The 23780-nt window shown below is 35.7% G+C and overlaps 3 protein-coding genes across 9 annotated transcripts; 2 read left to right on the forward strand and 1 right to left on the reverse strand.

The window, feature by feature from the left end:
• The first annotated feature begins 208 nt into the window (after positions 1-208).
• LOC147545100 (mechanosensitive ion channel protein 2, chloroplastic-like) lies at positions 209-11943 on the forward strand. Of its 7 annotated transcripts, none has more exons than XM_086672878.1 (17): positions 209-622; positions 1676-2029; positions 2139-2487; positions 2680-2757; positions 7190-7412; positions 7485-7544; positions 7668-7825; positions 8046-8169; positions 8273-8370; positions 8471-8584; positions 9034-9094; positions 9463-9612; positions 9810-9920; positions 10058-10225; positions 10358-10471; positions 10770-10826; positions 10947-11943. In XM_086672878.1, the coding sequence occupies exons 5-17, from the start codon at positions 7332-7334 to the stop codon at positions 11757-11759; spliced, it is 2109 nt and encodes a 702-aa protein (XP_086529004.1). In that variant the 5' UTR covers positions 209-622; positions 1676-2029; positions 2139-2487; positions 2680-2757; positions 7190-7331; the 3' UTR covers positions 11760-11943. The 7 variants fall into 7 exon arrangements, with proteins under 7 accessions (XP_086529004.1, XP_086529007.1, XP_086529005.1 ...); XM_086672882.1 differs by lacking the exons at positions 209-622; positions 1676-2029 and adding exons at positions 2811-3259; positions 6946-7073 and having other exon boundaries at positions 2177-2487; positions 2680-2763; XM_086672881.1 differs by lacking the exon at positions 2680-2757 and having other exon boundaries at positions 2278-2487.
• Positions 11944-12545: 602 nt separating this feature from the next.
• Positions 12546-13740, forward strand: LOC147545101 (uncharacterized). The gene has a single exon (XM_086672886.1). The coding sequence runs from the start codon at positions 13096-13098 to the stop codon at positions 13519-13521; it is 426 nt and encodes a 141-aa protein (XP_086529012.1). The 5' UTR covers positions 12546-13095; the 3' UTR covers positions 13522-13740.
• A 1112-nt stretch (positions 13741-14852) lies between these two features.
• LOC147545102 (Thioredoxin superfamily protein) lies at positions 14853-17489 on the reverse strand. Its single transcript, XM_086672885.1, has 2 exons — positions 16875-17489; positions 14853-15186 (listed from the first exon to the last, which is right to left on the reverse strand). The coding sequence occupies exons 1-2, from the start codon at positions 17358-17360 to the stop codon at positions 15016-15018; spliced, it is 657 nt and encodes a 218-aa protein (XP_086529011.1). The 5' UTR covers positions 17361-17489; the 3' UTR covers positions 14853-15015.
• Positions 17490-23780: the final 6291 nt, after the last annotated feature.

The following is a 23780-nucleotide window of genomic DNA, read 5'->3' on the forward strand; positions in this document are numbered from 1 at the left end:
TATATCACTTGACTTGGGCAATTGACCATGGATTGTGGGGTTGGACTTGGTAACTTTCACCGTGCGAACTCTTCGTCTCTTCCCAACGATTGGTCCAACAACAACACATTTTCTACCAGGATCTGAGTTTCCCATACTCTTATCAGTTACCAGTCAGTCGTCCATGTCAGAGACATTACGTGTAACTTTTTTTCTCCGAAGTTCATCCTCAGTTTAGTCAGATTAGAATATGAATTTTTTGTTAAAATGGGGTTTAGGGGTAGAACGATGAGTTGACTAGTCGTACATAGGCGGAGCTCAACTTGTGGAAAGCGGAGGTCCTCGAAGATATATTTCATCATAAATATGAATTTGGTTCAAACTTGGATTCAATTCTAGGGCATAAAAATGCATTTTTCATTTCTTTTTCTTTGTTATGTGTACATTGAAGATAATAACAAAGGAGATGAAGGCCGGTCCAATTTAGTTGTCCTTTTAGATAGCTACCAACAACTCCTCATCTTCTTTACCCTCTCTCTTAATAGATAGCTGACGTGCTACCTTATCATCTTCTTTTCTCCTTCCCCACACACTCAATTGTTGCTTTCACGAGGCCTTAGATTTTTCTTCTTCCTCTCTTAGGGTCTGTTTGATACGTTGGAAAATAGGTAGGGAAAATCGATTTTCGTAAGAAAATCGATTTTCCGTTGTTTGGTTCGTCCAAAAAGGTGTGAAAATTGATTTTCGTAAGAAAAAAAAGTGGGAAAAACGTCCAACAAATTTTACCACCTTTGACGTGAGAAAGTCACTTTCCCACCCTCTAACTTTACGCTCTCTCTCCTCCCGACTCTTTCACGGGTCTCTCTCACACACCTTTCTGAACTCTCTCAACCTTCTCTCTCCTATCTGTCTCTCTATATCTCAGTGAAGAACCAGACATCCATGGGTCTATGACTATGAAATTAGAAGATCATGGAGTGTATTGAAACCCTAATCACAGATAACCAACCAGACATCCATTTCCACCTCCATGAAAAAACCCTAAATCATAGTGTGTTGCAACCCTAATAATAGATAACCAACCAGACATCCATTTCCACCTTCATGAAAAACCCCTAAATCATACTGTATTAAAACCTTCATACCTCCATGAAGTTAGAAGATCATCTTTGTATAGCTGTGGAATTGGGAACAAGAGCTTCATCATTGATAACCAACTAGATATCCATTTCTATGAAGTGGTAAAACCGATTTTGTTATACCTTACCAGAGTAAAGGAAAGGGGTAAAGAAACATGAAAAAAAACCTAAAATTTAGACTCTGATAGGAAGATTTACATGATTATAATTGCACGATTTTGTTATTGCTTCATCGCAGGACGAAATCATCATCATCTTTAACCACGGGATCCATTTTTGGGGAGTTTTCTTTTCATTCTAACAGCAGGAAGATCTTCAACAAAAAAAGAAACAGTAGCAAGAGATGATGACGAAATTCTATAGGCACTCTCACTTAGTTGTTATATTAATGAACAGTATGGATTTTTAAAGGCACCCAAGAATTTTCTTACAACCCCACCAAACATCATAAAACTTAATTCACATGAAAAACTAGGTTTTCTTTCCCATCATAAAAAAAAGGATTTTCTTTCCCATCAGAAAAAAATGGTTTTCACACGTATCAAACGGACCCTTAGGAGAAAATTCCCTTGAGAAATTTCCACGTGCAAGAAATGCATTTAAAATAAGAACAATCACAAAAAGAAAAAAAACCAAAATCCTAAATGCTTCTCATTTCATCAAAATAAAGTAATAAAACAACCCATAATTGAATTCGCGAAAATATTTCCAAAACAAAAAAAAAAAATGGTTGTGAGTCAATCCTATGTTAGTGGGAGGTCAATAAGATGCTACAACAGCTAATGATTCGAGCATAATTGTACAACTAGGCTATGTTTGGTTTAATAGAAGGGCGCTGATGCTATGCCCGACCAATGTTCCGGTCGAATCCCAACCGAGGTACTTGACCGGTTCAGATCTAGTGAGAGAAAGTCAGGCATAAGATCATTTTTAGTACTAGAATAGAATATAATTGCAACCGTATTAAAATTATTTCTACTTGTCATATTCTTAATTAAACCAAATAAAACTACGAGACAGTAAGATATGACACTAGGGAAAATGGGATTATGATTTATATGTAGACTGTTCTTTTACCCGTATAATTCATAGTCAAGAATTTTGACAAAGTCGTTTGTACTCTTAGCATTTCCCTTATTAAATTGTTATTCTTGGTAAGCTAATCAAGATTCATTATTTCCACACATGAGTTAAATAACTACTTAATCTACAAGTAGTTGAGTTTTACCTTTCAAGACAAATTTGGAAGGGAGTATTCTCTTCTCCCATGCGCCTCATCTCTCTTTCTCTCTCTAAAATTAATTATTGCCTAAATAAAGTTCACAAATTGCACCAATTTCTTCATACTTGAACGATTTCTTCTTAAAAGGTAACTACAATTACTTTATTCTTTCTTGATCCTTTTTTCAATTTGATTAAGATAGCTTACTAAATTAGTTTCTCTCACTAGAATATTGTTGTTTCCCCCCGTTTTTGTTAGACTTCATAGTGAATCACTTTGTGGGTATTGACTGTTTGTTTGTACTTTGATTGATGTAATTTATTATTCATGATTCTTCAGTTTTTCTTCACAACTTGAAAATTTTGGAGCTAGTTCAGAAATTACAGAAGTTGTTAATTGTTGGAGGGTCTCTTGAAGGTAAATGTGAAGAATTTTCTTTGTGATCTTGTGCTTTCAGCTTATTACTTTAGTTTCGTTAACTAAAATTTGTTCTTACCCCCATATTTGTAACTTCATAGTGAATCAATTTCTTCCTATGAATAGTGTTGATGTAATTAATGGTGCATGTATTTTTTTAATTTTTAATCAGAAGTTCCAAATTGTTGAGCTAGTTTAGTGATGGAAACTGTTTGTTGTAATTAGTGGGGGTTTGAGTAATTTAGTTCGGATTTCTGGGGTTGTTTTTGTTTTGATTACGCTCAATCTGATTTTCGGCCCTTATCGTTCGAGGGAGAAGAGTAAATTTATGCCTGTGTTGCTGCTGCTTGATCATTTGAACTTATAGAAAGGTGTGTCTAGCTGTTAAGGAAACAGTTAATTTTCTTTTGCCTTGATTAGTAAGTTAGGTCTGAATAGGTCAAACCGTCGATGCCCCCAGGTGAGGGTGGAAGACCCCTACACGGGTGAGGGTGGAAGATTAGTGTTAAATTTGTGGTCATCCAGCTCAAAACTAATTGACAATGAGTGGAGAGGACCTAGACATTATATTCTTGGTTGTTAGATGCCCATTCTCCCATGTGGGACTATTCTCACATGCCCCCTCACGTGTGGCTTGTTCTTTTTTTTTTTGGGTAGCTGTTGGGGTCCCTCCTTATAATTAAAGGACTCCTAGTTGGAATAGGATTTCCCTTATTCCTTGTTTGGGGAAAAAATAGAAGTTTCTATTTTTTCAAGCCTAAAAAGGAATTCCTATTTCTTTTGGTAAACCTCCCTATTTATCATTATAAAAGGGAATGAAAGGGAAGAGATTATACACAACAACTTCCAGAACAAAGAGAAGTCAGAGAAAGAGAGATTTCTGAAGTGGTTCTTTCAAGAGAGATTGAAAGAGCAGAATATTGGTTTGAAGAAAAGAAGATTATTAATCTTGTGAAGCAATTTAGTTTGTGGTTATCTTCTTCGACCTTTAGTAATCTAGGATTTGTTCAAATCCTAAGGAGTAAGAGATTTTTATTTCTTTGTTTCTTTGTTCAGTTTATCCACCATAGGTTTGGTGAAGAGTTGTGTAATCCATTATTATCATTATAGTGGAAGATTTCTGGACTAGGTCCCGTGGTTTTTTTACCTTCTAGTTTGGAGGGGTTTTTTGCCACGTTAAATAATCTTGGTGTCTCTACTTTTACTTTCGCATCGTTTATCTTCATATTCCTGAACAAGTTAATTAGGTTATTTTTCCTAACAAGTGGTACCAGAGCTAAGGTTGGATTTATTGTTCAGAAATATGGAAGTGAATACTAATCGCATGATTAGTTTAGATGGAGAAAACTACTTGATGTGGAAAGCAAAAATGGAAGATTTGTTATACTGCAAAGACCTAGCTGCACCCATTGAAAATCACGGTACAAAACCGATGAAGATAGATGAAGAAGACTGGAAGGTATTAGATCGTAAGGTTGTTGGATTTATTCGACAATGGGTAGAACCCAGTGTTTTTCATCATGTATCGACGGAGACTTCCGCTTATAGTCTATGGAAGAAATTAGAAGAATTATATGATCAGAAGACAGCTGCCAAAAAGGCTTACTTGTTCAGAAAGCTAGGAAAATTACAATATAAAGAAGGAACCTCAATTGCTCAACACTTGAATGAGATGAAAAGTCTAGTAAATCAGCTTTTTGCAATGAAGTTAGTTTTGGATGATGAGTTGCAGGCCTTACTTCTTCTAAATTCTTTACCAGATAGTTGGGAGACATTGGTGGTGTCTCTTAGCAATTCTGCTCCTGATGGCATAATGCGTATGAATCACGTAACAGGTAGTTTGTTGAATGAAGAAACAAGAAGGAGTGGTTGAAAGCTATGCAAGATGAGATTGAATCATTGCATAAGAACAACACTTTTAAGTTGGTTGAAAAACCTAAGAATAAGAAAATTCTTAAAAACTAAGTGGGTTTTCAAAATCAAAACCGAAGAAAGAAATTCACAACCACGGTATAAGGCACGCCTAGTGGTGAAAGGATTTGGGCAGAAGAAGGGTATTGATTTTGATGAGATTTTCTCTCCAGTGGTGAAGATGTCCTTTATACGGTTAGTATTGGGATTGGCTGCAAGTATGAACCTAGAAATTGAACAACTAGATGTCAAGCCCGCTTTCCTTCATGGTGACTTGGAGGAAGATGTGTATATGGAACAACCAACAGGGTTTGAAGTTAAAGGTAAGGAACACTTGGTTTGTAAGTTAGAGAAGAGTTTATATGGGCTGAAACAAGCACCAAGACAGTGGTACAAAAATTTTGAATCATTCACGAAGGATCAAGGGTATCACAGGACGGCTTCAGATCATTGTGTTTTCGTTCATAAATTTCCTGATGGAGATTTGATTATACTTCTACTTTATGTTGATGATATGTTGATTGTTGGTCAGGATGCTAATAAAATTAGCAGGTTAAAGAAGGAACTAAACAAGTATTTCGATATGAAAGACTTGGGTCCAGCAAAACAAATTCTTGGCATGCATATCTCTCGTGATAGGAAAGCTGGAAAACTTTGGCTATCACAAGAAAGATACATTGAGAAGGTTCTAAAAAGGTTCAATATGGACAAGACAAAACCAGTGAGTTGTCCATTAGCCAGTCACTTCAAGTTGACTCGTGATCAGTGTCCATCAACTAGAAGTGAGAAAGAAGAAATGGAGAAAATTCCTTATGCTTCAGCTGTAGGAAGCTTGATGTATGCAATGGTGTGTACAAGACCGGACATTGCATTTGCAGTTGGAGTAGTAAGCAGATTTCTTGCTAATCCAGGCAAAGAGCATTGGTTAGCAGTGAAGTGGATTCTGAAGTATCTTAGAGGTACGTTTAAAGCTCGTATATGTTTTGGTAATGATAAGCCAATATTAGTCGGTTACACAGATGCAGACATGGCAGGAGATGTAGACTCTAAAAGGTCCACATCAGGCTACTTATTTACATTTTCAGGGGGAGCAGTGTCATGGCAATCTAAATTACAAAAGTGTGTAGCTTTATCTACTACAGAGGCAGAATATATTGCCATTACAGAATGTTGCAAGGAGATGTTATGGGTGAAGAGGCTGTTAGAAGAACTTGGTATGAAACAAGATAATTATGTTATTCATTGCGACAGTCAAAGTGCCATCCACCTCAGTAAGAATTCTAGTTTCCATTCTAAGTCCAAGCATATAAATGTGAGATACCAGTGGATCCAAGATGTTCTTGAAGACAAGGTGTTGAAGATCGAGAAAATTCATACTGACGACAATGGTTCAGATATGATGACAAAACCATTACCCAAAGGCAAACATGAGCTATGTAGCAGTGTTGCAGGTTTGGGGATGGTAGGTCCCTCTTCATAAGTCGGGAGGGGGAGTTTGTTGGGGTCCCTCCTTATAATTAAAGGACTCCTAGTTGGAATAGGATTTCCCTTATTCCTTGTTTGGGGAAAAAATAGAAGTTTCTATTTTTTCAAGCCTAAAAAGGAATTCCTATTTCTTTTGGTAAACCTCCCTATTTATCATTATAAAAGGGAATGAAAGGGAAGAGATTATACACAACAACTTCCAGAACAAAGAGAAGTCAGAGAAAGAGAGATTTCTGAAGTGGTTCTTTCAAGAGAGATTGAAAGAGCAGAATATTGGTTTGAAGAAAAGAAGATTATTAATCTTGTGAAGCAATTTAGTTTGTGGTTATCTTCTTCGACCTTTAGTAATCTAGGATTTGTTCAAATCCTAAGGAGTAAGAGATTTTTATTTCTTTGTTTCTTTGTTCAGTTTATCCACCATAGGTTTGGTGAAGAGTTGTGTAATCCATTATTATCATTATAGTGGAAGATTTCTGGACTAGGTCCCGTGGTTTTTTTACCTTCTAGTTTGGAGGGGTTTTTTTGCCACGTTAAATAATCTTGGTGTCTCTACTTTTACTTTCGCATCGTTTATCTTCATATTCCTGAACAAGTTAATTAGGTTATTTTTCCTAACAGTAGCGTGGAGCACGTGTGGCTTTTAAGCCTATCACGTGAGGGCCTCTCTAATACCATGTTAAGTTTGTGGTCATCCAACTCAAAACCTGTTGGCAATGAGTGGAGAGGACCTAGACATTACATTCTTGGTTGCTAGATACCCATTCTCCCATGCGGGACTATTCTCACAATTAGGCAATCCTGTTTGTAGTTGAACTCCTAATTTTACATGAGCCAGACTCGCTAGGCGCTGAAAATGGCTTTGAATCCAAGAACACCTTAAAAAAAAGTAATTTCAGTCCAACAACTCACTCATCTCACATGTAGGAGGGAAAGAAAACCCAATGCTGCATGTTGTTTATCATTGTCTTCATTTTTCATTCGACTAAGAAAACATTAAGATTTTGCTGCAACTAAACTTTTGATTACGATTTAACAGGTTCCACATTTTTGAGGATCCTCCCGCAGTTGTCTTAATTTCGTTTCTCTGTCTTCAAGCGGATTCATTTGATATCTGAGGATAACCAAGTTTGAGCATTTTATGATTTTATGCTTCTAGTGGCCTCGTGTGACTTCTTCAAATGTTCACAGTTTCTTGTTCTTTCCAATTCTCACGAGAATTGGGACGTCACAAGAACCATGGACACATTAGCCATTTCAAGGTATGAATCATATCTGATGGGTACTTTTGTGGTGATTTTTTGACTTCATGTTTGTTTTGATGATTTTTGCAGAGTGTGGTGGGAAAAGATCGGTTAGATTTTTCAAGTTTCTCTTTCTCATCACATGAAAAGGTACGCCGAGCATTTTGAAGAATTACTGCAACCTAATGCCCTATTGTATCTCGAACATTATTAGCTTATGCGTAGAGACTAACTAGTTCAACTGATGGTTACTATTTTTTGGATCTATTTCAGCAACTGGATGCGTTGAGTTTACATCTTTTAGATAGTATACATAAACCAATACACTTTATACCGCTTAGGTACAACAAGTTTGTCTGCCGGTCTTCCTTAATCCCAGATGCAGCTAATGCGATTCCGATCCTGAAAACTGCTCTTACATCTCTAACAAGGTGTTTTACCCTTTTGACTACGTCACTTGTTTGGTAGAATATTTGTAAATTACTAAATTGTATATTTATGCATCAAGTTTTCCTCTTTCTCTAGCCACTCTTTACGTACTGGGTTAATTCATTTGTTCCCATTCTTGAAATAGTTTCAGGGGAATGGAAATGACTACTATTACCATTTCGGTTGTATTTTCTCTGAAACAACTTCATTGGAATTACACAGATTATATAATTCCTCCAAGGGAAGTCTTTTCGTGCTTCAATTGGTCCCAGCATTAAGTGTAATCGCTTTTGCTCTTTGCTGTCTGGAGCCACTCATGCGTCATAGCAGGACTGTCTTCATCCACGTATTATTACTCTTTACTCTAGTTTACTAATTTAGTATCTCCTATTTGTTTCCATTTTAGCTGCGCTGTGTGAGCTGACATTGTTCTTCGCAACCTTCTACAGCAGAATGATAATAGTTGGAAAAAAAGTAACGTACATTATGTCATGACCTCTTACATACAACCTTTGTTGCTCTGGTTTGGAGCATCGCTTATCTGCAGGTGTTTTAACATTTCCTTTAGAATGTTTAACTTTCAATACGTTTTCACTCATCACAGAGTTATTGATTTTGTTAACGATGAAAGTAATAATGCTTCTCAGGGCACTGGATCCAATGGTCCTACCTTCAGAAGCTAGCCAAGCTGTAAAACAACGCCTTTTGAATTTTGTCCGATCGCTGTCAATGGTGCTGGCTCTTGCCTACTGTCTATCAAAGTGAGTGTTGTTGGTCTCATAATGAAAATTCTTAACGATGCGTTTTGTCCATTTTGACTGTAACAACACTCTAGCAATTCAACTGGTGATGAAGCTACTTTAATTTTTTCTCTAAAAATGGACAGAAGAAACCTGTTTGACTGAGACTCTTTTTCTTGCCACAATAACATCCTTATTTACTCGTGTATGAAGTCCTACGGGTTCATACTTGCAATAATAAGAACGTCAAATGTTTACGTTTGTTGTTCCATAACTAGTTGCCTCTTGTACCATGACCCTAAAAGTTCCACTAATTTTTTTTTTCTTTACTTTTTTTGTATTAAACTTTTTGGTCTTTCACTATGGTAGAACTTTACGTGGGACATTCTATCACTTTCCAAATATCTAGGGTATTTGAAAATCATGTATTGAGGAGTTGAGCAGATACTAAACATTCTCATATAATGCAGCTTTATTCAACAAGCACAGAAACTATTTGGGGAGACGCCCGACTCCAGCGATACAAGAAGTGTATGTTTCTTTTGATATATCATGATCAACTAGCTCAATGTGTTCCTTAGATATTAAGCACTTTCTCATTTTGTTTACCTATTAAGTGGAAATCCTCTGAAGTTAGGAGCAAGTTATTATCTCGAAATTAAATAGTCGTTCTCTTTTTTGGCTGCATATTGAACTGTACTATAATTTTTCCAGTTGAGCTTTTGTATCAAAATGAATGTTTGAGTTGTCTAAAATGAGTGGAATTTTTCAGATGAAGTTATTTCTTTATCGCCTCAAAAATAGTGGATGCTACTTGTTATAAAATCCAAATAATGCAGTTGTAGACACATCTTTTCTTTGGTTAATTCACTCGCTGGCTTTCTATCTCTTACTTCCAGATGGGTTTTCAATTTGCCGGGAAAGCGATATATAGTGCCGTTTGGGTCGCCTCTGTTTCCTTATTCATGGAATTGCTGGGTTTCTCTACTCAGAAGTGGCTAACTGCAGGAGGTCTTGGAACAGTGATATTGACACTTGCGGGTCGTGAGGTACATCCTACCACCCATTGCTGCATTTTTTCTGTTCACACGTTTCTTTGGGCTTGTTCAGAAGTTTTAAATGAATATGCATTTATAACTTTTTGCATCAAATAAAACGTCAAGTGTGTTTTCAGTTATTTGTTCTATTTTTCTTCCGTGCTAGGTTGTAGTATTTAGCTAATTGTTGGCACTCTCACCTTACTCAGATATTCACAAACTTCCTCTCAAGTGTGATGATCCATGCCACTCGACCATTTGTTGTGAACGAATGGATACAAACAAAGATTGAAGGCTACGATGTTTCTGGCACTGTTGAGGTTCGTCTAGAGTATTGAGCATGAAATATTAAGTTTCATTAGTTTCTATTTCTTCTGGAGAACAATGGGGTCAACTAGTACAGAAAGGGGTGAAATAAGTGAAAGTTTATTAAAATGCTAATATTGTCATGTTTCAGCATGTGGGTTGGTGGTCGCCGACCATTATAAGAGGTGACGATCGTGAAGCAGTTCATATTCCCAACCACAAGTTCACAGTAAACGTTGTAAGAAATCTCACCCAGAAAACCCATTGGCGTATCAAAACCCATCTGGCTATCAGTCACCTGGATGTCAAAAAGATCAATGTGAGGTTTAATCTAATGTTTTATTTGAACGCAAATGGAGTCTTTTCCTCGTTCATATGAAGTGGGGTCTGGACTTGGGAAGTTTCTTACCCTCCACTTGTAGATTGATTGAATCATTTTTTCTCCCTACAGATTATTGTAGCAGACATGCGGAAAGTATTGTCGAAAAATCCACAGGTAGAGCAGCAGAAGTTGCATAGAAGAGTATTCCTGGAAAACGTAAATCCAGAAAATCAAGCTCTTCTGGTATAGCCTTTCCCATTCTTACTGAAATTTTTGTTACTGAAGTTATCAATTTGTATTGCTTTTCTTTCTCTATCGTACATCTCTTAGGTTGAGGTGGGTTCTTGGGTATGAGTTGTATGACTATTTAAGCTTAACATAGTGGGCCTTAAAGATGATCGTTCTTATGAATCTTGTTCTTGATTTTCTTGTCAACTAGCATAAGAATCACTTACAAAGCGTAATGAAATATTATCAGTTTAAGTGGGTCGTCGTCAAAATTTACTTTTTAATGAAGTCTTATGCCTTGCTTGTGGTGCAGATTCTGGTTTCGTGCTTTGTGAAGACATCTCATTTCGAAGAATACTTGTGTGTAAAAGTAAGATGATCTATACATTTTATATCCTAGTTCGATTAATCAAGGCCACTTGAAGATTCGTATATAAGGTTGTATCTTGATGTTTATGTCACTAAATCACTTCATCTCGGGTGATAACAGGAAGCCGTTTTGTTGGATCTGCTCAGAGTTATAAGCCATCATCGTGCTCGGCTTGCTACTCCAATCCGAACTGTTCAAAAAATCTATAGTGATGCAGATTTCGATAATATCCCATTCTCAGATACAATCTTCAGTCGTGCCAGAGCTGCCGCAATGAATCGTTCTCTCCTACTGATAGAACCTCCATACAAAATTAATGGAGATGAGAAATCAAAAGGTCCAGCTCAGACAACGGAAGAAGATAAAGAAGTTAATCCAACTGCCAACCCGGCATCTGGATCCAGTACAGACACAAAGACCCCGTTAAGGTCTGACTCCAATTTAGACGATAAGATCACATCTACACCGTCTACTTCCAAGTCAGATAGTAAGCTCACTGAAACACCATCTGACTCCAAATCGGAACCTGAGCCATCAACATCAATTCCTGACTCCAAGACGAATTCCAAGTTAACAGGCACTTCAGCATCAGAATCAAATCCAGAAACTAAGATTTCAGAATCGACTACTTCTGAGAAGCCACAAGTTACCTCTGGCAACTCGAAAGGAGAAGGAAGTGAGAAGTTCACAAGTACACCACCTTCTACAACTACTCGGCCTACTACATTAAAAGAAAATATTGTTCTTGGTGTTGCATTAGATGACTCTAGGCAGATGCTCCCAATCGAGGAAGAGATGGCTCCATCTAATACTGCAGAAATAAAGGAAATGGCACCGTCTATTAACAGCAACGAATCTTCTCCATCTACCCGGACAGATTCAAAAGTCGGCCAGCCAGCAGAAGATCAGGAAAAGAGAGATCCATATATTTAATTTTTCGGTCTTAAAACAGTAAGGTTAGCTCAAGAAAAGCATGAAGCTGCGTATCTGAAAGCTTGAAATCATGCAAGTATTATACTTTCTGATAAAATTAGGTATGAATGTAAATTATGATAAGTTGTAGGATTAGTGTCTTTGATTGAAGCAACTGGAGTGATATTATACATTTTCTTCAGTATTTCTCTCTTTAAGCATCTCACAAAGGAAGACCACCCTTGTCAACATTAGCGAAACTAGACTACAATTGGAAAATGTATTGTAGTGAGAAAAAGTTGTTAATTATGTTGTACCAATGGTTTTTAAATACTGATACAAAATAGATTTTTATTTCATGTGCAAGTAAGATATAATTATATCGCCTCATTTTTAACGATCTAAACTACAAGAACTGCGGATATTGTCTTTCATTTTGTTCATAAGTTTGAGCTCCTGATACTGTCTTTCCTTTTTTTTTTGTTCATAAGTTTGAGCTCCTATATATTTATATCGTTTTGGACGCTATACTAAGCAACATGAGTTTTGAAACAAATCGTAACTCAATAGCATAAAGTTTTGTTCACAGTGAAGGATGGCAGCCCAACACTTATAGCCGGTAGAAGGACACCCACGACGCTTTCCAGAGCAACGTGACACTATCTTTATACATGAATACTAATATACTATCATATTTTTCTCTTTTTATCTTGTTCTCTCTTTAATCCACTAAAAAACACTTTTCCAACACTTTCAATAAAATAATTTGAAATATTGTATTAAAAGAAAAAAAAATTTGTTAAAGTGAAACTATTTTATTTGTAATTGAAGAAGTTAAAAACTTGAGCTAGTTAAAAAGCTTGAAAGGGTTTTTTCTGAGAAAACTTTTCCCACTATCTACCTTTCCCATCTACTTCTATTTTTCTCTCTCTTTCTTTACTTCGTCGCTCTATCTATCTAGCTCTAGGTTTCCATCCACTTTCAATTCAGGACCAGGATCCAAAATTGCTCTCATTTCTATCTAGAGTTTCTCTCACTTTCTTACTGCAGACAAAAACAATTTCTTTTTGGCTTGTAAACCTCCCAAAATCTCATCTTTCACCCACCTCTTTTTTGCCTTACCCTTCAAGAAACAAACTTAAGGAGTTCAAGTCCTCAAAGTTCATAAAACCCATCTCTTATAATTCATCCTTCTATCCATTTATTAATCTCCAGCCACCATGAACTTCTCTCATCTACTTCCACCTAAAAAGGCTAAAACCCTGACAATTCTAACTTAAAAACTCAATTTTCTAGAGAGAGAAAGTAGAAAGATCAGATTTTTTTCCCCCTTCTCTTCACTCTTGAATTTGTTGAAATGTCAGTCCCAGTAGACCAACAACAACAGCAACTGCAGCAGCAGCAGCAGCAGCAGCAGCAGCAGCAACAGCAGCAAGAGCAACAACTACCTCCACCACTAGCTTTATCACAACAAGTTTATACAAGTCATTCTCATCATGGATCAATTGGAACTGTTATAGCTGTTCTAACTGTTATTACAGTTTTAGGGCTTATAGCAGGTATGATTGGTAGAATTTGTTCAGGAAGAAGAGTTAGAGGACTAGGGCAATATGATTTTGAAAGTTGGGTAGAAAGAAAATGCTCTTCTTGCATTGATGGAAGAATCAGTGCTCCACTTCCACCATCAATTAGTTCAATTGACTCTGTTCCAGTAGCAATTCCAGTTGATTTACCTCAAAAAGAAGAAGATCCCCATAACCCATCTTCACCAACCAAATCTTAACATGGGTTTCTCCTTTCTCTCTCTCTCTCTCTCTCTCTCTCTCTCTCTCTCTGTAAGATCTCCATCTCTTTCTCTCTGTCTTCAACTCATCTGTATGTTGGAATCAAATGGGGGTCTTGGTTGTATTCAATTCTTTTTGTTATGTATGTACAACTTTGATGGTTTGATCTTGCTATATTATATTCCTTGTTATATAAACTTTGATGAATTTAGATGGAATTCAAATTAGTTCAGAAGAATGATGAAAGAATTTTCAACAAAAAAAGGAATGATGAAGGAATTGTTCTGAACTACAAGCATGGGTGATGAACTGAATCACACTCCTCTAGTCTCTAACGTGCTTCTGCCTGACTGACCCATTATTAACTGATGGGGGACACATTTATTTTTCAGAATGGACTTGTTTCCGTTACTTTTGTTTTTTTCAGTATTTTGTTGAGTTATCATCAAGAAGTTGCAGTATTTGTCCTGAAATTCTTCATTAGAATCTGAATTTCATCCCTAGTCCAAATCAATGGGGTTGATTATCAATGTCCCATTTTCCTAATTTTCTTCCATTTTCGACTTCAGCTTGTGGGTAGCAAAGTTTCATTTTTTTTTTTTTTTTTTCCTTTAACAAAAAAAAAAAAAAAGTTTCATTTTTTTTCCCCTCCGTCCCTCTCACTGTTCACCACAAAGGGAACTAGTCTATTTCCCAGAACCCCTTTCTTCTAAGACGAAGGGACCTCAAGGAGGGTTCCAGCAAAATCCTCCTCGAGGGTTTCAGACTTTCGTGGCTGACCGGCCATGAGATGTACCCTATACATCTCGTGCTCGGTCGGTCACAAAACCCTCGAGGAGGGTCTCTAGCGGGTTCCCGGAACACTTTCCTTCGCCCGAAGGGTGAAAAAGACCGTGAAAAAGATACGAGGAGATAAAGATTAAAAGACAAAAACAGAATAAAAAAACAATTTTTGGACTTAAAATGAAGATGCAAGTCTTTATTCCCGGATCATTTTAGATACCCAAAGCTGTGGACTTTCAATAATGGTGGTCAAGAAAAATACTGTTTAAATAGGGGTATTTTCCCCATTTCAGGGCAAACCCCAATTTACTCTTATTCATATATTTTCTGTCTCTACCAACTTTCTTTATGTGGGAGCCAGACCTTCATTGTTTTATATCCTACTTTCCTTTGTGATGTTCTTTTCTATGGTCAAAAAAGATTAGAAATGATAACTTCTTAGTGCTCAAAAGCTTTATTTCTCATTCATCAATTTCTTTAATACTCCAACAGTATAAAGATATAGATGATGATACTATGGAAGGTCCATGAATCTCAATCCAGTCAATTTTGTATATGAAAAAAATATTATCATATATAAGCCAGTAAAAAGTAGTCTATTTTTTCAAATATCATCATTTAGAGTAAGATCAAGCGAATTATATTACATTGAAATCGATAGAATTGCCATAACCTGAATTTAATATAACTTACGTGTATGCAATGGAAGTTTAAGTTTCAATCTTTTGTTTGTTTTTCTGAGGCTTCTTCATTTTGATTAAATGAGAAAGACCTGCAACTACATGCATTCGACTAGTTGGGACACCCGTCTTTGCTATTGCTCTGCCATGTTTGTCCAAAAGCACGAAGCAAGGAACATATCGAATATCATAGTGAAGGAGCTGCCAAAGAAACAAGATGAAAATCAAGTAAAATATCAATTTGAGGTTCATCTTATAAGAAATAAATGAAGGTAGTTCATCTGAGTGCCTAAGGTTCGCTTAAGAATGTTGTCGATCAAGTAGAATAGTTGAAGCACAGAGAAAAACTGATAGTTCTCATTTTCCTGAACAATATAATAAAAATGCATAAGCAGGTAAACTATTGTCACTGAGATTGGGGCAATCTTTTACCTTGACAATCACATATTCTATCTTATATGACTTAATTCTCGACCACTGAGTTTCTAGTACTATTGCTCTTTTGGTGCTCTAAGTCAAAATGCTCCAGCTCAACTTTTGAAGGTTGCCTGAATCGGCTCAGATCCATCAAGGGCTCGGTATAAACTTTGCAAACTTTCAAGTAGGACTCAAAGGAATACTCTGATTGTCCATTTTGGGTCCTAATTATCAGACTGAATCAGAACAATATTCATGAAAAGAAGACACAGTAACTCAAATGGCATATTCTGATAGGAAAGGCCTGCTCAGAATGGATATGGACCATCTGTCTGGATAGGTCTCAATTATCTATTCTTGGAACAAAATAATGTGTACTCAATGGTTCAAACATAAAGCTAAGGATCATCTAACAGGACTACATAGAAGTAACGTTACCAACTCTTTTTCGCCCAATGTGGGTTTAATGGTTATGATATTTTTGTGCTCTTTTTCTACTATATATAAAATAAATAGTAGCATGGGAAAAGAGATACAAACATTACATGAAGTATGTGCTGAACTTGTTATCGGTTAATGAATGACAGTACGCATATTTGGTATATCTGGTAATCCGAAAGTTTAGAAGAACTAATTCCGTGCCTATACTAATGAGTTGATATTACAAAACTTCGACTATTAGTCTACAAAGAAAAGCAATAAGCGCCTTACACTTTTCTTTGATTTGATCCAGTACATTGTCGATTGAGTAAACAGGTAAACAGGACAAGTTTGTGGAAAAATCAATCAAAATTCAATAGTTGTTCTTCTGATAACCCACCAAAACCCTCAGTATATCAATAGACATCGACATTCAACTCAAAAGAAAGACTAGACCTTCTTTTATTTCAATTAAACTCAATTATATGTCCAACTAAAGCCAGTGAACAATCTTGTTTCACTATGAAGAGGTAAAAAGGCTCTATCTAAATTTACGACACTTAAAGCACCTGGTCACTTAAGGTGGGTTTGGTTATTTGGCATCTAAATCTGATTTGTATTGTGTTTTACTTATTCAACCAGATTCATATGATCGTCCTTGTTCTGGTCACTTATAGACTTCATCGGAAATTCTACCTGTAGGTAATCTATCTAACAAAGGATGACGAATTTTGGTTATCCACCCAACCAGCTGAGAAGAAATCAATCATATTATCTATATCCCAATAACTAGACCCTTTTATATCAACCCTAAGGACATGTTTGTCGCGCCAGATAACTAGGAATCACATTACGGGATAACTATTCCCTAGTAATCGCATTTCATTCCTGCAAGCCAAACATGACCTCATTGGTCAGGAAGAAGTTATCATCTTCATTGGACTTTTTGTCATAGCAGTTTCAAAACACAGAAGAATTAAATCCCTAAAACTAGCTAGAACAAGAGAAATTGAAAATTTGTAAACTTTGGGAAATCCCAGTTCTGGTCTTACCTCAGGCAACCATTTCTCATTTTCAGCATCCGCCATGACGATGTTAAGCCAATCTGAATTCCTCGACTCCATTTCCGTAACAAGATGAAGCAATGAATTGCAGAGCCTACACTTTGGTGAATAGAATTCCATCACTGTCGCCTCCTTCCCACTCGCCAAAGCCAAAGCTAGAGCTCTTTGCTCTGCTTCTCCTTGTTCTTCCGGAGATAGAATTTCATCCTTCTTCCTTTGCGTTGTCGTCGTCGTCTTCAAACTGATTTCAGCAGCATTGAAGGGCGGATTGCTTTTTAAGGTATTAATTGGGGAATCTAGGGTTTTAAGAGCTGAGTTGAATACATTGAAAGCCAAAAGTCCAACATTTTGAATGGATTTGAAGAGCCAAGGAGCCTCTAAGTTGCAGGGAGATTTAGGGTTTTGGTTGATGTTATTGTTCTTGTCCCATGGCCATTTCAAGCAGAATACAGGAGGTTTTGGAAGAGGTTCCATGTTTCCTGGATTTTAGGGTTAGCTGCTCTTCTTGAGTATCAACGCGGCATCATTTCACTGTTCTGTTGTTTGATTTTGGATCGAGGCACTAGGAAAAAGAATTTTGGGTTTTTTTGAGCTTAACCCCTCGGCTAATTGAGTTTACCCCTTCACTTTAGAATTGGTGGCCAATACGTGGACAACCGTTTTTCTTATACGGCCAACTATTTTCGGGCCCAATGCAAGACAACTATCTTTGACTTAGTTGACTTTGATTTAATAAGGGGACAACTCCATAAAGCCTTAAATATTAACAGTTATTAATTTGTAGACCATTAACAAAAACAATAGTCAAAATAGAAAACCATCTCCATTATCTTCTTCTTCTTTTTCAGCTTCTTATTCTTCTCGTTACTAATTGGCTGATATCAATAGTGTTTGAATCACCCATAAGTCCATAACCCTTTCTTCTTTTTCTTCACTGTGGTGTTTGTTGTGTTCATCGATAAGTTCATATAGTTTCTAGGTTATCTCCATTAATTTATCTTTTAGCTTAGTTTCTGGGTTATCTCCATTAATTTATCTTTAAGCTTCTTTCACCTCTTCTTTGTCAAGTTCACATCTTGCATTATAAAGGTTCAAAAAAAAAAACATCCACAACTCTATTAAACTTACTCCAACATTGGGTTGCGAATTTAAGGGAACACTGGATGTAGTCAAGATTGGTGCAATCTCATCAGAAACAACCAACTTTATACTGTTGGTGGGTACGACCATTGGTGGAGGAAGCATCATTCTCAGTAGCTAAAAATGATGATGTTGATGAATGAAAATTAGGGTCTGAAAAGCAGCATATTTAATGAGGCTGAAGTGGTGACAATGATCTCACCCACGGAAATCCATCCTCCCTCCTCTGATGGTACTGTTAAATCTTGATGGCGGAGGTGCATGGCAAGAATAGCCAGGAAAGAAAGGATACATTTTGAGATGTAAAACCACCAACAGTAGCAGATTTATTTGTTTGTTAAACAAAAATTTGATTTCTAGGTTTTAAAATTTTCAAGGAGTTTTAGGGTTCATGAAGAAGACTTAGATCTTACTTTTCTCTTTGGGAAGATATTTCAACAATTTCATTCTCTTTTCTTGATGCCAAAATCAACAATTTCTCTCCAAAATTTTTCTCCCTCTAGAAATTTGTTGGTGATGAAGAACAAGTAGTAGTAGAAGAAGACTAAAGTCTAGGGTTTATGGACAAGAAGAGGGAGGAGTTAAAATAAAGTTCTAATTTTTGAAGTACTTGAGTGAAAAATAATAGAGTGTTGTCCCCTTAAAAAATGTTGTCCATATAAATTTTTTAATTTTTCTGGTTGTCCACATAAAATAGTTGTCCATATAAGAAAATCGGTTGTCCGCGTATTGGCCACCTTAGAATTTTGTCAAAAATACTAAGGACATATTTAGTAAGAGATAATAAAATCATAAACTAAATAATATTACAAATACAGTAAATCTTTACTAAATATATCCACGAACAAATTGAACAATTAAGTAAGGTAGAATAACCACCACGAAGCATATGGAAGAATAATTGCTCTTAGAATTCACAATTATTTCACGTACGCCAAACATAACCTTTGTGTTTTTGTTAAAAATAGTAAATCTAACGGATTAAGCTCAATTACACATTATTGAGGGGGTAAATCCAATTACCAATTAGTGACAAGGGAGTAACTTCAAAAAACATTCGGTACGAGCCCACCAAATTCACGAGAGACCAATCGGTACGAGTCCACCAAAATTCACTTCAGTAACCTATTTTTACGAATTCGGTGTACTCGTACCGAATTGTGAATTTGGCGGACTCGTACGAAATTCACAAGAGGGACCCTTTTAATAAGAATAGGGGCCCCTTTAAAACTTCCCGAAAAGAAATTTTTAAATTTCAGAATTAGTTATTTGAAACTCCATAAATGAGGTTCCTCTTGATGTTTCTTTATTTTATGATGTTCAATCTTCATATGAAGTGTTACTTCCACATTATATAATTTCTTAATAAAGTGAAAAAACTTCACGCAATTTTTTTTGTTTTAAGAAAACAAAAAGTTAAATTTTAGATCTATTTTTTTGGTTTCTTTCTTTAAAAATTACGTTTTTAGCAGATGTTTATTGTTAACAGAAAAATTGATTGGTGTGTTAAGCATTTTAAAGTTTGTTGCAAGTACAATGTTAACACAACAAGCAAACTCAAAAATGCTTATTTATTTTTATACATTTTACCACTAAAACCCAAAATTTATGCCTTATAGAAATTGATTGGTGTGTTAAGCATTTTAGTTTTTTAAAAATGATGTTGATACAACAAGCAAACTCAAAAATATTTTTTTTATTTCGTCATTTTTATTGACATTTATGTTTTTCTTCAAACATAACATCCGTTTTTGTTAAAAAGCAAAACAAAAATCTTTGTAGTCTGGGCATTCTCTTACACGCTTTCAGCACATGGTGTTAGTTAATCACATAAATATATGTGTGACATCCCAAGCCCAGCAGTTGCCGATATTGTCCTCCCTTTCTGCCACCACCCTCGCACGGATGGTAGGAGGTTTTGTTCTTGGCGAGAGCACCACGGACTCCCCGAAAAGACCTCGGTACTTACCAAGTTTGAGCATACACCTATAACCCAAGCTCCGGACACTCTCGTGAGCGATGTGAGACTATAACAATCCCCCACCCTCAGTGAAGAGCCGTCCTCGATTCTGATACCACTTGTGATGCACCAAGTCCAGCAATTGCCGATATTTTCCTCTCTTTCGCCACCACCCTCGCATGGATGGTAGGAAGTTTTATTCTTGGCAAGAGCACCACGGACTCCCCCAAAAGGCCTCGGTACTTACCAAGCTTGAGCATACACTTATAGCCCAGGCTCCGGACACTCTCGTGAGCGATGTGGGACTATCACAATATGCTTATCGCAAATGCGTACATGCTCATCTTAACCATTAAACATTGTATTTATATTTTCTTGTTTTCGCTATTTCTCGTCTGTTTGCATTATGTTTTTTTATAAATTCTCAACGTACACCACTTTGTTTATTGCAATATCTCACATTCACTAAGCACAACAACTAACTTCATGACATTTGTATGTCACATAAAACAAACAGGTAAATTCTTTTGTGGGAAGAATTCAGTTGTTCTAACATTTACGTGTTTGTTGCGCACACTTTTGCGTACGTTATTTGCATATTATTCATGTTTTTTGATATAAATCTATTTGCTTAGAATACTCCTGATTCATTTGTTAATCAATTTTTAACTACTTGTGGACTCACATTTTAATAGAGGAAGATCAAATAACTGATTCACAAAAGAGGGGTAAACACCTTGAATCCGAGTCTTAGGCTCTGATGTTTTACTCATGTAAGTTAACTATTTTCCGGAGTAGTGACAACTTTCCATGATGCTCTTGACTGATATATAATTGCAATAACGAATAGTTACAAATTTATCAATAAATCGTTTCGGGCTACAACATATGCACTGTTGAAAGTGTCTTGAATATGGGTTTGATATCTAACCCGATTTACGATCCACCAACCCGCTTTGGATTCAACGCAGAATTTTGAACCCGTTAGCGAAGCTGATTATTGAGACATGGTTGGTATGCGAAGCATGACTCTGATACAGAGCTGAACTCTGAGACAGAGTTGGAATGCGAAGCTGTGCTTATGTCAGTTATTAGTGTTAGCATATCCATGTGTATTTCAGATTTTAAAAGAGAGAGGCAGTGGGATTAGGGTTGCTATATAAACTAAACCCTAGGAGATATCTGTGTCTGAATTCTCACGAATCTCTTGTGTAACTTGTTTGTTTATCATAGTGGAAATCATCGCGCCGTTGTCGCCATGATGTAGGTCTCACCAACCGAACCACGTAAATCTCTTGTATTATGTGTGATTGTTCTTTATTTACTATTGCTTTTCTTAGATTACTTGATTTCGGTCACAACAAACCTTAATTGTCATAAGATGCACAAAACGCAATTATAATTGGAGAATACAAAACAAAATAAACAAAATGCAAAAACCATTTCTTTCTCCACAAGGCAAATAGAAATATGCTTGAGCCAAATTATTATTTGCCCGCTAATGGGTTTGTCATATACAAAGGGTAATATGCATAACATTTTAATTTTTTGCACAATACAAATAAAAAAATGCATATGTTTAAATGTTTTTGTCAAAAAAAAAAAAATGAAAAAAATACAACAAACATTTATTTTATCACAAGGAAAATCGAAAAAGTTTTTACACAAAATGTTAGTGCTAATTAATGTGTTTGTCAAATGCAAATGGTGAAATGTAAAATATATATTTTTTTTTACAAAACAAATTGAGAAATGCTTAAGCCATATTATTTGTCCGTTAATGGATTTGTCGAATACAAATGGTACTATGCATAACATTTTAATTTTTGCAAAAGAAAAATAAAATAATGCTTTAGTCTAAATGTGTTTGTCAAAAAAAAATTGAAGAAACTATTTCTTTCATCACAAGACAAATCGAAAAATTCTTAACCTAAATTTTCTTATTTGTCCGCTGATGGGTATGTCATATACAAACGGTAATATCCATAACATTTTAATTCTTGCAAAAGAAAAATAAAAAAAATGCATTAGTCTAAATATTTTCTCAAAAGCAAAAGAAAAAATGTGGAAACTATTTTTTTCATCACAAAGCAAAGCGAAAATGTTTTAGACAAATTGTTAGTGCCAGTTAATGTGTTTATCAAATGCAAGGCGAAACGTAGACTATATATTTTTTAACAAAACAAATCAAAAAATGCTTAAGCCAAAATATTATTTGTTGATTAATGGGTTTTTCAGATGCAAAGGGTAAGATGTATAAGTATAACATATTTATTTATGCACACAACAATTTAGAAAATGCATAAGTCTATATGCCATGTTTATATTTGTTAAAGGATATGCCATGTTTATATGCAAAGGGTAAGATGCATAAGTCTATATGCATAAGTCTATGTGCCATGTTTCGGTTAATGTGTTTGTCAAAAGCAAAAGAAAAATGCAAAAGAAAATTCTTACTTCATAAGACAAATTACAAAATACTTAAGCCAAAATATTATTTGTTCGTTAATGGATTTGTCAAATACACCAAGGGTAACATGCATAATATTTTAATATTTGCAATTTGCAAAAGACAAATAAAAAATGTATTATTCTAAATGTTTCTGTCACACGCAAAAGAAAAAAATAGGGAAACCATTCATTTCTTCACACGGCAAATCGAAAAATGTTTTAGATAAAATGCTAGTACAAGTTAATATGTTTGTCAAATACAAATGTTGAAATGTAGAATTTATTAATTTTTTCACAAAACTAGGATTTGTTCAGAAGGTTTCAAAAGTTTATTCCCATTGATTTGGGTTGGAACTGTAGTGTGGGTGAATTCGACCAGAATTTTCATTTTCAGGAGTCAACTCGTATTTTTATGCGACAGGATTTTTTACATTAATTCTCAATGTGGAGCTTGGTTTCCTATTACCCCAGTATTTTGGGCTTATAACTTACCGGCCCTTCGAAAAATGCCGCTGGACGTAGGAAATAATTGCGGAACAAAATTTTCTTTGACAAAGTTTGTTTGACCCAATTGACTTAGGTTATTGGATAGTCTACTTCATTTGTTTTTTATCTTCTTCACTGCACCACCATCACAAATTATCACGGCTGATGACCGTCATCACTATGGTTTCATTCTCTTTTCAAACAAACTATTTTGTATTTGTAAGATCATCTAGTTAGGCAAACAATAACGGAGCCTATAGTGGAAATTAACAAAGTGAACTATTGGTTACGAAAAAGTTATATTTATAGTGTTTACATTAGAATTACAAGAAGATATCTATATAACAAATGACTTAGGTTTTCATGCTAAGTCATAATTTTCATTTATAAATCTCAGTCAATTAGTTTGTATTATTATTTTTTTTATAAAGGTGTAAAAGTCAAAATAGCTACCCACTTCCTATAAAATCTCACACTATTTCTCTCTCTCCTCCCTATATTCTTTCTCTTTAAATTCACACGATTCTCTCTATCTTTTTGCTTCTCTCTTTAAATCTCACACTATTACAATTATCATTTTTATTTTTTCTACTTGAAGATTTCTAAATAACCAAAGTATATGTTCATGATTCGACATAAAATGCTTATATAAAACTCAGTGTCCTATGGGCACAGGCTATACCCTAGTATAGGATAAATAGTAATATGAAAAACACTAAAAACAAATTAATCGGAATTTTAGTTTCCAATGTCCTCCCTTGGTTGATTGTATGGTGCGTGCCCATTTGGTGGAGCACCCATTTTGCTTGGGTACGCCGATAGTATTTATCGTCATCTTCACTTTGGGCACCATCAAA

The sequence above is a fragment of the Eschscholzia californica genome, unplaced genomic scaffold (genome assembly GCF_041429995.1).
Source record: "Eschscholzia californica isolate CP2 unplaced genomic scaffold, dmEscCali1.0.p SCAF_4, whole genome shotgun sequence".
NCBI classification, from domain to species: domain Eukaryota; kingdom Viridiplantae; phylum Streptophyta; class Magnoliopsida; order Ranunculales; family Papaveraceae; genus Eschscholzia; species Eschscholzia californica.

Excerpts from the sequence above, each read along its gene's own strand:
- LOC147545100 (XM_086672878.1), top strand. The coding sequence starts at position 7,332 with ATGTTCACAGTTTCTTGTTCTTTCCAATTCTCACGAGAATTGGGACGT. Across the intron at positions 7,826-8,045 it reads GCTCTTACATCTCTAACAAG|ATTATATAATTCCTCCAAGG; the intron begins GTGTTTTACCCT and ends GGAATTACACAG. Across the intron at positions 8,371-8,470 it reads GGAGCATCGCTTATCTGCAG|GGCACTGGATCCAATGGTCC; the intron begins GTGTTTTAACAT and ends AATGCTTCTCAG.
- LOC147545101 (XM_086672886.1), top strand. The coding sequence starts at position 13,096 with ATGTCAGTCCCAGTAGACCAACAACAACAGCAACTGCAGCAGCAGCAG.
- LOC147545102 (XM_086672885.1), bottom strand. The coding sequence starts at position 17,360 with ATGGAACCTCTTCCAAAACCTCCTGTATTCTGCTTGAAATGGCCATGG. Across the intron at positions 15,187-16,874 it reads ATGAGAAATGGTTGCCTGAG|CTCCTTCACTATGATATTCG; the intron begins GTAAGACCAGAA and ends TTTCTTTGGCAG.